At 44.3% G+C, this 12595-nt stretch overlaps 1 protein-coding gene across 2 annotated transcripts in view; it reads left to right on the forward strand.

Annotated features, from left to right (window-relative positions):
• lama3 (laminin, alpha 3) overlaps nt 1-12595 on the forward strand; it is a 316232-nt gene that overhangs the window by 254905 nt on the left and 48732 nt on the right. For both annotated transcript variants that reach the window (XM_073045511.1, XM_073045521.1), the window contains exons 43-48: nt 2992-3110; nt 3196-3276; nt 4374-4495; nt 6659-6709; nt 9512-9663; nt 10703-10813. In XM_073045511.1, the coding sequence (XP_072901612.1) occupies nt 2992-3110; nt 3196-3276; nt 4374-4495; nt 6659-6709; nt 9512-9663; nt 10703-10813 (636 nt within the window). The remainder of the gene's footprint in view (nt 1-2991; nt 3111-3195; nt 3277-4373; nt 4496-6658; nt 6710-9511; nt 9664-10702; nt 10814-12595) is intronic.

Below are 12595 nucleotides of genomic sequence, written 5' to 3' on the forward strand. Positions count from 1 at the left end.
ACTTTCAGAAAAAGAGCCATAGAGCACTGTATCACAGAAACAGGCCATTCAGCCCAACTAGTCCATGCCAACCTGGCCTTCTGCGTAGTCCCATTTGCAGTCCCTGCACCTGGACCATATCCCTCCAACTCCCTCCCATCCAAATTATTCTTAAATGTTACAGTTGAATCAAATGGGAGTGTCCAGTTACTAGTCTTCACAGTGTGAATAACATGGATTAATATGAACATCTGCTATAATTTTTAAATGTCCTCAGGCACTCCCATATACCACTTGGAGGCATGGGTGGGTAGAAGCTGGGTTTGCCAGTGGCATCAGATCCTGAAAAACCACGACAGAGAGAAAACACCTAGAGTTCATTTTTAAAACTGCTACAGCGCTCAGTAGAATGAGAGAAGATCACTTAAGGAAAGATAAGAAATTCTTCTTAGAGGCAGAGTTTAAAGATTTTAATTAATAATCCCCCTGCTTGTATCCCACTCCCTCCTAATGAAGTGGAATATGTCCACACAACCTGAGAGCAGGGATTGGACCAGGAATAGGTGGTGACATGCAGTTGTGACCTGGAGCACTAAGTTTCTTTTAATGCTGCTTTATTTGGAATTTCTCCTGATAATTAATGTACTTTTTACAGCTTTTGTACTTAGTAGAAAAGATTTACGAGAATGTGCCAGAACCATAGGACCTGAGTTATATGGAGAAGTTGGCCAGACTAGGTCTTTATTCCTTGGAACGTAGGAGAATGAGAATGTACAGTGTTTAAAAATATGGAAGGCAAAGGTAAGGTGGATGGTAACAGAATTTTCCTGAGGGTAGGAGAGTCCAAGTCTCGGGGCTTAGATACAGGGTGAGAGGGGTAAGATTTAAAGGGGACCTGAGGGGCAAGTTTTTCATGGAGAGGGTGGTGAGTACATGGACCAAGCTGCAAGAGGAAATGGTTAGACAATGTGGTAAACTACATATACCTGTCTGGACACGCCCCTCTGCTGACTGCTCCTGTGGCTCCTCCGACTGACCCCTGTATAAAGGCACTGCTCCTCCCTCAGTCTCCAAGATGTCATGGTCCCTTTTTCTGCTAATAAAAGCCTATTGTTCACCTCCCGTCTCCAAGAGTTATTGATGGTCCATCAGACAAGTACAGTAGTATCATTTAAGTAGCACTTGGAGGGACAGGCCTTAGAGGGATATGGGCCAAATGCAGGACATTGGGACTAGCTGGATAGGCACCTTGGTCAGCATGGACTGGTTGGGCCTAAGGGCCTGAATCCATGCTGTATTACCCTGTGGCTGTATGACTCTATACTCTCATTTCACAGATAGTAACAGGTAGAATCCTATAGCACACACAAAGGCCATTTGGCCCTGCATGTCCGTGATGGAAGAGATTGGCCCCAGTCTCTCTGGTATATGTCTAGTAGTCTTGTTAGTGCTGTTGGATCAGACTCAGCCTCCCCTTCAGGCTGAGCAAACTACCTATTGATTCCCACTCCCCAGTTCTTCCCCATAGTCCTGCATAGACTAATGAACTTAAAACTGTAGCATCAATGTCACATCAATCAGGCTGAGGTCAAAATGGCTGAGAGCTTCAAGTTCCTAGGAGAGAACATCACCAGTAGCCTGTCCTGGCTCATCAGTTCCTCTACTTCCAGAGGAGGCTAAAGAAATTTGGCAGGTCCCTGTCAACCTTTACCAATTTTTATAGGAAGCCCCCTCTCTCTGGAGTTGAGGCAATGGCTTTACCCACTGTGCCATTGTGTGGCTTCCTGGCCATGGTAACCTCCTCACTACTGTCTGCTTTCCAGCTGCTCAGATACTAAACCAAAACTTTTGAAATATTTACAGAGTGGTCCAGCCAATTCTGATCAAAGCTGGTGAACACCTCTGCTCTCTCTCCATTATTGATCGCCACATATTCTACACCACCCCCTACTCTGTCAACCTCTAGCCTCCCATGTGTATGTAGGTTGGTTGATTTATGGTAGCTGATCCACTCTTCACAGATGCTGCTAGTACTTGTTGAGTATTTCTCAGCTTGTTAGTCTTTCAGTCAGGAAGTCATACTGAAGGTGTATAAAACTTTGAAAGGCCACATGTGGGAAACTCCATGCAATTGTGTTCGTCCCGTACAGGAAGGATGTGGAGGTTTTGGAGAAGGTGCAGATCAGGTTCACCAGGGTGCTGTCTGAAATGGAGATTTAAACTATAAAGAGAGGTTGGACAAACTCGGATTGTTTTCTCTGGAATGACAGAGGGGGAGAGGAGATCTGATAGAAGTTTGTAAAATTATGAGAAGTGTAGATGGGATAGTCAGAATCTTTTTCTCCCCGGGATGGAAATGTCTAATACTAGAATACAAGATGAGGTGGGGAGTGACTAAGGGAGACATGCAAGACAACAGTGGTGGGTGCCTGGAATGGGCTGGCAGGTGGTGGAGGAAGAATGGCGACAGTGGTGTTTAAGGGGATTCATCGATATGCCAGGAACTGAGGGATCATCATATACAGGGTGAAGAGATTTACATCATGTAGAATTACTTCAGATAGAAGTGTATAGGATGATAAGAAGCATAAGTAGAGTGAACAGCCTTCACCTTTTTCCCAGGGCAGCAAGAGCTAATATAAGAGGACATAATTTTAAGGTGATTGGAGGAAAGTACCAGGGGCAGATGTCAGTGGTAGTTTTTTTTATACAGAGTGACAGGTGCCAGGGGAAGTGTTAGAAGCAGATACTTTGGAGGCATTTAAGATATTGTTACAAGGGTATAAGGCACACGGATGAAAGAAATATGGAGAGCTATGTTGGAGTGGGGTGTTAGATTGATCTTGGAGTGGGTTAGGATGTTGGCACATCTTCGTGGGCCAAAGAGCCTGGACTGCACTGTTCTGGTCTGGTCTACAGTATGTTCACTTCGGAAGGGCCTGTTCCCGTGCTATACTCAGTGAGTTCAGTGACCATCATCCTGAATTAAACTGTCGTTCTCTTCTGTTACAGAGCTGTCAAGATAATACAGAAGGGAATCACTGTGAACGATGTCAAGCGGGTTTCTATGGAAATGCTGCCCAGGGTGTCTGCAGCCCTTGTGCTTGTCCACACACCCATCCCTCTAACAAGTAAGAACCACAGAACCGAACTCTGAAACAGTAATTCAATATCATCCTCTTTTATTGGTGACCTATAACTTACTTTCCACCACAGCTTTGCCACACATTGTGATGAGGTCGAGGGTGTCATGAAGTGTTCCTGTAGAACGGGCTACACCGGGACAACATGTGAGAGGTTGGTTTCTGCTCTTCGAATAAGAGGACAGTCAAAGTTATAAAACTCTTGTTAGGCCACAACTGAAATGCCATGTGCACATCTGGTCATCGCACCATGGGAAGGACATGATTGCACTTCACATGGGAGGTTCACCAGGATGCTCCTGGATCAGAACTTCTCAGTTATGAGTATGGTTTGGAGAGTCTGGGATTGCTCTCCTTGGAGTGGAGAAGGTTGAAGGGGCACCCAAGAAGTGTGAGAAACTATTGGGAGCACAGATAAAGTGGATATTAGCAAACTTGGTAATATCCACTTGTAACAGTCGTTACTGTTACAGTGAAAAACTTGTCTTGCATACTGTTCATGTAGATCAATTCATTCAAAGATTGCCTTAATAGAATGCAGAATAAAGTATTACAATTACAGAGAAAGTACAGAGCAGGCAGACAAATAATGTGCAAATTCATAACAAGGTAAACTGTGAGGTCAAGAGTCCACCCTATTTAACTGGGAAACAACTCAACGGTATAACACCAGAATAGAACCATGATGGGAAGGGGAAGAAGAGAGAATGATCAGGGTGGGTGGGTATTTGATTACGCTGGCTGCTTTACCAAGGCAGCAGGAAATGTAAACAGAGTCCATGGGGATTGGCTGGTTTCAGTGATATGCTGAGCCATGTCTGCAGGTCTCTGCGGTTTCTTGTGGCCACAGACAGAGCAGTCGCTGTACCAAGCTGAAATGTATCTTGATGGTGCACTGATACTAAAGGGACCAGGTTTAGGGTGACAGCTTTAGAGGAGATTTGAGAAAGACTTTCTGTTTCTCCCAGAGGGTGGTTGGCATCTGGAACATATTAGCTGAGCAGGTGCTGTTTACCTCCTTAGATGCTACCTAACTTGCTGAGTTCCTCCATCATTTCTTGTGAGTGTTACTCCAGATTTTTACTGTCTGCAGTTACTCTGTGTGTCCACTCCTGCCCTTGTTCTGTTCTGACAATCTGAATTGATGTGAGATGTTAGCTCCCCACTACTGCTCCACCTGCCCAGAGTAGACAGGGAGTTTGTGCTGAGACGGACAGGTTGCATTGAGTTTATGGTTAATGTCACCCACAGGTGTGCTCCCGGTTACTTTGGGAACCCGATGGAGATTGGGAGCGAATGTCGGAAATGTCAGTGCAGCAATGCAGACCCGAGCAGCTGTGACCCCCTGACAGGACAGTGCAACAATTGCAAAGGTAAGCACGTCACACAACACTAAAGACAGGAGCAGGAGACTATTTGGCCCATTATGCCTGTACCATCACGCATTACGATCGTGACTGATCTATCTCAGCACCACTTTCCTGCATTAACCCAAGCCTCACCAATGGACATTCTCACTCCTCCCTCCCTGCAAGCAGAAGGTGCAAAATCCTGAAGGCACGTAGCACCGGGCTCAAGGACAGCTTCAATCTATAAAACTATTGAATGGTTCACTAGTATCATCTTTTTATCTTCCAATTCATCGCATCTTTCCTGTGGAAGAAATCTGAAATGTAATACAAGACTTCCCAATCAACCTTGTCATTGTCCTTGGATGTTTTTATTTATTAATTTATAGATACAGCAGAGTAACAGGCCGTTCCAGCCCAGTGACACAGACTAGCCCCTCTATGGGATGTACGTTCCACCACGGCAGGAAAGCACAATAGAAAAAACCACGCCTCCTTAAATTTCCTCCCCTAGGCAGTTAATCTCATCAACCTCTCTAGCTACAGTAGCCCTTCCCCTCCCGCCTCCATCTATTACCTCAGTCACTCCACTGTAAACACTTTAAACCACTTCTTATAACGCTGTTTACATTGTAAATACATGCTGGTATATATGTACATCTTATTCTAAACTAGTACTTCTAACTTTATTTTTATATAATTCTTTATTGTTGAATATTGTCACTTTTGTTGCATGCAACACCAACACACCACAGCAATTTCCAAACACATGTGAATAGATATGATGAATAAAGATGATGTTAGAGGAAACCCACGTGGTCGGGGAGAATGTACAAACTCCTTACTGACAGCAGCAGAATTGGAATGGGTTGCTGTCTCTGTAATAGCATTTATGGCTGACTTATTTTCCCTCTCAAACTCAGTCTCCTGCCTTCTCCCTGTAATCTTTGAAACCCTTACTAATCAAGAACATATCAGTCTCTGCTTGAAATATACAGTACCCAATGACTTGTCCTCCACAGCCATCTGAGGCAATGAATTCCACAGATTCACCAACCTCATCTCTATTTTAAAGGGATGTCCTTCTGTGTTGAGGCTGTGCCCTCTGATACTAAACTCTCCCTCCATCAGAAACAGTCTCTCCACATCCACTCTACCTCAGCCTTCCAATATTTGATAAGTTTCAATGAGACCCACTGTCATTCTTCTAAACCCCAGAGCCATCAAACACTCTTCATACATTAAATTGATATGGTAAATTGCACACTGATTTTCATCTATGACATGAGCTGTGAGATTTGTAGCCCCCACCTATTCTCCCTCCACTCTTATTCCTTTGTTTCTTCCTCAGTCCCTAACTCTGCTGGTTAAGGAGATGGGTTGGGCAGTAAGGTCCCAGCTGTTCTCTCACTGATCCACCTCTCAGATGCATGGAGCTGCAGGGCAAATGTTTTCACCCAATGGTCTGCAGTGGACAATAGCAGACAACTCTGGCACAGCTCTAATCCAAACTGTGCATTGAGTAGTGGCACAGTTAGTCATAGAGTCAAACAGCATGGAACCAGGCCCTACTGCCCAGCCCATCAACAGTGCTGAAGGGTTTCGGTCCAAAATGTCAACTGTACTTTTTTCCATTGATGCTGCCTGGCTTGCTGAGTTCCTCCAGCATTTTGTGTGTGTTGCTCATCAGTGCTGGCCAAGTTAGTTACCCACTTGGCTGCGTTTGTCCCATATCCTTCTCAATCATTCTTGTCCATGTATTTGTCTGTGTCTGTGAAACTTTGTTAAGTGTACTTGCATTGGCAGAGACCCAGGGCCGATTCTGACCTCTGGTGCAGTCTGTGTGGAGTTTGCCACATTCTCCCTGTGGCTGCGTGGGTCCATTGTGTGAAGGTGAAGGGTAGAATCTGGCAGGAGGGGTGGTGACTAAGAATAAAAACAAATTGAGCTCAACGTAGGATTTGTTAAGATGTGTGGCTGATGGTCAGCATGAACTCAAAGGGCTGTGTTTTCTTTCTAAATTGTGTTTCAGTTTTGTGCTACTGTATTAAACAGGAACAAGTAAACATGGTCATTGCTTAAAATATTCCTTTCTTTTGTCTCTCTCCTTAGAATCCCTACATTCATTGTTTTCTTCCTAATGTCCATCACATACTCGACTCATTAATGTGTTTTGTCTCTTCACAGATTGTACAAACGAGGAACCAAAAGATACCAGTTCTGATGAAAAGTGTGACAGTGAGTAATTAGCTCTGTCCTGGCTTCTGGCATTTCTGGGGAGGGGAAGCTGATAGGGGCTCGAGCCACCAGATCCCAGTCATTACCCCAAGTCTTCCTTTGTGCCCTGATTTGTGATATGGATCTGGGTTATAGGTCTTTATTCAGTGGAGTGTAGGAGAATGAAGGGTGATCTTATAGGGATGTATAAAATCATGAGGGGCAGATAGGGTCAATGCACATAATCTTTTTCCCAGGTTTGGGAAATCAAGAAATAGAGGGTACTGATTTAAGGAAAGAGGAGCGAGATTTAATAGGAATCTGAGGAGCCACTGCTTCACCCAGAGCATGGTCAGTATATTGAAGCAGGTATCTTAACATTTAAAAGGCACTTAGTACATGTATAGAAAGGGTAAGAGGGACAAATATAGGCAAATTGGACTAGCTTGGATGGGAACCTTGGTTGGCATGGACCGGTTGGACTGAAGGGCTGTTTCCAAGCTGTCTCTATAGCATGTAGAATTCTGACTCTATAGGATGTACTGAATATTGGTCAAAATAGATTCAGTGGTAACCATTAATAAGTATTGATAAAACGCTGGAAGGAAGGAGGAGTAGGGTTTATTGAACAACTTTGTCATTGAGGATGATGCATTTGCCTAGACTGTCAGTTGTTCCCAATCCTCTTTCTGTTCCCCATCATTCATCACTGTAACAAAGTCCCAAGCTCAGAATGAAAGAGTTAGGACATTATATTGTAACTTTACCAGACACTGCTTGGGCCACACTTGGAGTATTGTGTGCATTCTAATCACCACACCATATGAAAGATATGGTTGTACTGGAGAGAGTACGGAGAAGATGCAGAAGGATGTTGTCTGGACTGGAGGACTTTAGTGATGGGGAGAGATTGGATAGGCTGGGCCTTTTCTCCCTGGAGGCTGAAGAATCAATCACAATCAAGCTTAATATCATTGGTCAAAGTACATAAGATGGTGAGAGGCATTGTGTAGATCATATATGTCAAACTCAAGGCCCGCGGGCCAAATCCGGCCCACGGTGGAATTATCTTTGGCCCGTGAGATAATATCTAATTACTATTAAAGCTGGCCCCAGTAATCGAAGCGCCTATGGCGTATGATATGGCTAATGCTGAGTTTATTCAGGTACCAGGTTTTCTGGGTTTTTAGTGTTTATTCGGCAGTCTTGCTCGGCAGTCTTCTTCATAAGAAACGGAATTTGTAAAGTGAAACACTTTGTCGTTATAGCAGAGACTGAGACACATGAGAGCAGGCTGAAAAAACGGAGGCAACGAAAGTTGCGTTCGCACGCGTCTGACTGATCCGGCCCGCATGAAGCTGCATTTTGCTCAATCCGGCCCGTGACCTAAAATGAGTTTGACACCCCTGGTGTAGATAGTCAGCAGCTTTTTCATGTGGTAGGAGTATCAAATGCAAAAGGCATTGGTTTAAGGTGAGAGGAAAGAGTTTTAAAAGGGAGGTGAGGGGTAAACTTTTTATACAGAGAAATGTTGATAAAGTGCTGCCAGAGAGGGTGGTGGAATCAGATACAATTGCTAGGTTTGAGGTCATTTAGACAGATAATTGAATAGGCAAAATGTTAGAAGGATACACTCCTAATAGATTAGTATCACTTGACACAAAAGTCCGCATGGACATGGGGATCCGTTTGTGCTGTATGTCTCTGTGATAATGTTTCATCAGCCGAATATCTCATTGATCAATTACAATTTAGTGTAAGTACTTCTTCTATTACGACAGCATTTCAGGGCTCGATAACTGTCATAGATCCCAAGGCCCACAATAAGCAACACTTAAAGATAAATATTTCCCTAACAGCAGAAAACCTGGAGTCAGAATATCTATGTACTCAACAGTTGGCTGATAGAGCCAGCAGAAGCTGCAGGCTAACAGCTCAGAAGTTAATATTATTTTGTGGATGGGAATACTTCTGCATCACAAGAGCATTCCCTTTCAACAGAATTGGTTTATTATTAAGACCATAAGCTACTGGAGGAAATTGAGGCCATTCTGCCCGTTGAATCTGCCCCACTATTCAATCACGTCTGATTTATATTCCCTCTTAGCCCCATTCTCCTGCCTTTTCCTCTTAATCTGTGACACCCTTACTAATCAAGAACCTATCAGCCTCCACTTTAAATATACCCAATAACCTGGACTCCACAGCTTTCTGTGGCAGTGACTTCCATGGATTCACCTCCCTCTGGCTAAAGAAATTCCTCCTTATCACACGTACAAGGAGGAAATACAGTGAAAGGCACACTGTTCGTACAGATCATGCTTTTATACAGTGCATTGAGGTAGAACAAGATAAACCAATAAGAATGCAAACTAAAAAGTGACAGTGGTGCAGGTCAACAAGTGTGTACAAGGTCATTACGAGATGGATTGTGAGTTCAAAAGTACACTTTATCATATTAGAGAGCTGGTTGTTTTCTAACGGTGGGATAGAAGCTGTCCTTGAGCCTGGTGTATGTGCTGTCAGGCTTTTAAACCTTCTGTCTCATAGAAGAGGGAAGACGAGAAAATGCATGGAGTGGGAGGGGTCTTTGATCGTGCTGGCTGCTTTACTGAGGCAGCAAGAAGTGTAACAGAGAGGAGATTGGTTTGCGTGTGCTGAACTGTGTCCAAAACTCTCTGCAGTTTCATGTGGACAAGAGCTGGGCAATTGCTGTACCAAGCAGTGATGCATATGGATATGATTCTTTGTATGGTGAGAGTTGAGAGATATATGTCATGTCTCTGCTAATGTCCCTTTTCTGTCCCTGTTCTTCGTTCCCAGCTTGCGACAGCTGTGTGGAAACACTCTTATATGACTTGAACCAGATGGATTCTGACATTCAAAAAATCAAACTGCAGTTTCAAAATGCAAACGTCAGTGTCAGTACTCAGCTTCGTATGAACAATTTGGATAAGGCTATAAAAAGAACCAAGGTATGCACGAGAAGTGGAATTTGGAATTATGTGTGCTCTCATTTTCACATCCACCTCAAAACTTTACTTAGAGTCCTGAGACAGAGCAACATTTTTGCCATCATTGTAAAACCTAATGTGCATTTATTCATTTAGGGAAAATGCCATCACAATATTGAAATATTCCCAATTAATAACAAAAGGATTTTGATTGTTGTGTGTATGTCTGGGAGAGAAAGAGAGGGAGTTTTTTTTTCCCCTGTATATTTTTATGAAGGTGTTTGTATGAATGGATAGTATGTGTGAGAGAGAATGTGCATGAGAGTGTGTCTGTCTGTGTGAGAGGGTATGTGTGTGTGTGAGCATAAAAGAGAATACATGTATGTGTGCATGAGAGTGCATCTATATGTATGTGTGTGTGTGTGAGACAGTCTGTGACAGTGTGTGTGTGTGTGTGTGTGTGTGTGTGTGTGTGTGTGTGTGTGTGTGTGTGTGTGTGTGTGTGTGTGTGTGAGACAGTGGGTGTATGTGTGTGTGTATGTGACAGTGGGTGTATGTGTGTGACAGTCTGTGACAGTGGGTGTGTGTGTGTGAGAGTGCATCTGTATGTATGTGTGTGACAGTCTGTGACAGTGGGTGTATGTGTGTGTGTGTGTGTGACAGTGGGTGTATGTGTGTGTGTATGTGACAGTGGGTGTATGTGTGTGTGTGTGTGTGTGTGACAGTGGGTGTATGTGTGTGACAGTCTGTGACAGTGGGTGTATGTGTGTGTGTGTGACAGTGGGTGTATGTGTGTGTGTGTGTGTGTGACAATGGGTGTATGTGTGTGACAGTCTGTGACGGTGGGTGTATGTGTGTGTATATGACAGTCTGTGACAGTGGGTGTATGTGTGTGAGGTGCATTTGCATGTGTCTGAGTGATGTGCAACAAATTTGAAAGCCATCCAAAGACCAAGAATAATTTGTACTCCCTCGAGGTAAAAAGTATGACAAAGAAAAGCATTGTAAGTCCCAAATGGAGTTGTACTAATGTACCTGGGTGAATTTGTTCCTTTTTCAGGATGAACTGGATGACTATCGAGCTATGGTTGATGATCAGGTGAAAAGGACTGACAACCTGGAGAGTGACAACATGAATCTCATTCAAGATATTAATGCGCTCGAAGAAAAGGCAAGCACCTTCTCCCATTTTTACATGTTTAACGTCTTTAAAGGGCTGTAGGATATTGGTGAGATAAGGCAGAACCTTCATAGAACACTACAGCACAGTACAAGCCCTTCGGCCCTTGATGTTAAAATGACCATATAGCATTCTCCAAAATCAATATCACCCTTCCCTCCCACGTAGCCCTCCATTTTTCTTTCCTTCATGTGCCTATCTAAGAGTCTTCCATATCTCCCTAACGTATCTGCCTCTGCCACCAGCCATGGTGGTGCATTTGACACACCCACAACTCTCTTGGTTAAAAAAAACTTGCCTTTAGCATCCCCCATATACAATCACCTTAACATTATGCTAACTATTTGATGCACCATCAATAACTCACGCCGAGACTTAGGAAGTGAGATATCGGCTTTTATTGACTGAAGAACAACACTACATCCTGGGGAAAATGAGGGAGAGCAGCAGGCCACAGTCGCCTTTATACAGGGGTCTGTGGGAGGAGCCACAGGGGCAGTCAGCAGGGTCTTGGGAGGAGCCACAGGAGCAGTCAGACAGGTATATCTAGTTCACCACACTATTACCGCCCAGGGAAAATATCTCTGGCTGTCCAATCTATCAATACCTCTTATCAAGTCACCTCTTATCCTCCATTGCTCCAAAGAGAAAAGCTTTATTGAAGTATAAAGTTCTAGAGAAATTCTCTCCAGAGCAGCTTGGATAGGATCTTAAAGTTGGGAAGGTTTGAACAAGGCATAGGTCATGGAGGACACAGGTTTCAAAAAATTTGTGGGAACACTGGAGAGGAAATTACCCAGCAGGTGAACTGGTGATGTAGCATCTGAGGGAGCAATAGAAGCAGGTTATTCAGGAGCTTCCTGAAAGGATTTGGAAAAATGTTAGGAAAGAGGGATTTTCTCCTGTGCGCAATCACGATGCCTGGCCTGGGGGGCTACTACAACCTGGACTGTCTGTTAAGGGTTGTGCTTGGATCTAGGTGGGACCACCGGCCCACAGTTCATTTTCTCTGGGGCAAACCCAGCACTGTTTCCAGCTGCATTTTCCAGCTTCCAGTAACTGCCCCCTCTGCCGTAGCAGTTAGCACAATGCTATTACAGCTCGGGGCTTCCCAGAGTTCAGAGTTCAATCTTGGCGCCGTTGTGTAACGAGCCTCTGTTTGACCTCCCCATGGACTGTGTGGGTTTTCTCCACACCCTCCCATAGTCCAAAGATGTACCGGGTAGGTTAATCAGTCATTGTAAATTGTCCTGTGATTAGGTTAGGCTTAATTGGGTTTGTCAGGGTTGCTAGGGCAGCATAGCTCGAAGGGTCAGAAGGACCTTCTCTGTGCTGAGTTGCTAAAATAAATAAATATTTTCACTCTCCTAATCCACCCAGCCTCCATCACACTGTTTCTTTCCCCTGTTCATCTGCCAATCACCTGTACACACCTCCCAATGGGTCTGTTCCCCCACTCTTCCCATCTGCCATCCAAACCTCCTTTATTTGGTTCCATGCTCCACCTTCCTCTCCTATCAGATTCCACCATCTACAGCCCTCTGTCACCTCCCAGAGGAGGTGACTGGTGAAGTTGGCAAAGGACTGTAAATGGTGTTCTGTTGCTATTCCTAATCTCCCCTCCTCCATCTGCCCATCACGTATCCTCACCTGGATCCACCCATCACCTGCCAGCTCTTGTCCCACCCTTCCTCCTCACCTCTTTATACTGGCTCTCTCCCCACTATTTTTCAGTCCCGATGAAGAGTCTTGACCCAAAGCGTCGACTGTCCA

The sequence above is a fragment of the Hemitrygon akajei genome, chromosome 1, assembly GCF_048418815.1.
Source record: "Hemitrygon akajei chromosome 1, sHemAka1.3, whole genome shotgun sequence".
Taxonomy (NCBI): Eukaryota; Metazoa; Chordata; class Chondrichthyes; order Myliobatiformes; family Dasyatidae; genus Hemitrygon; species Hemitrygon akajei.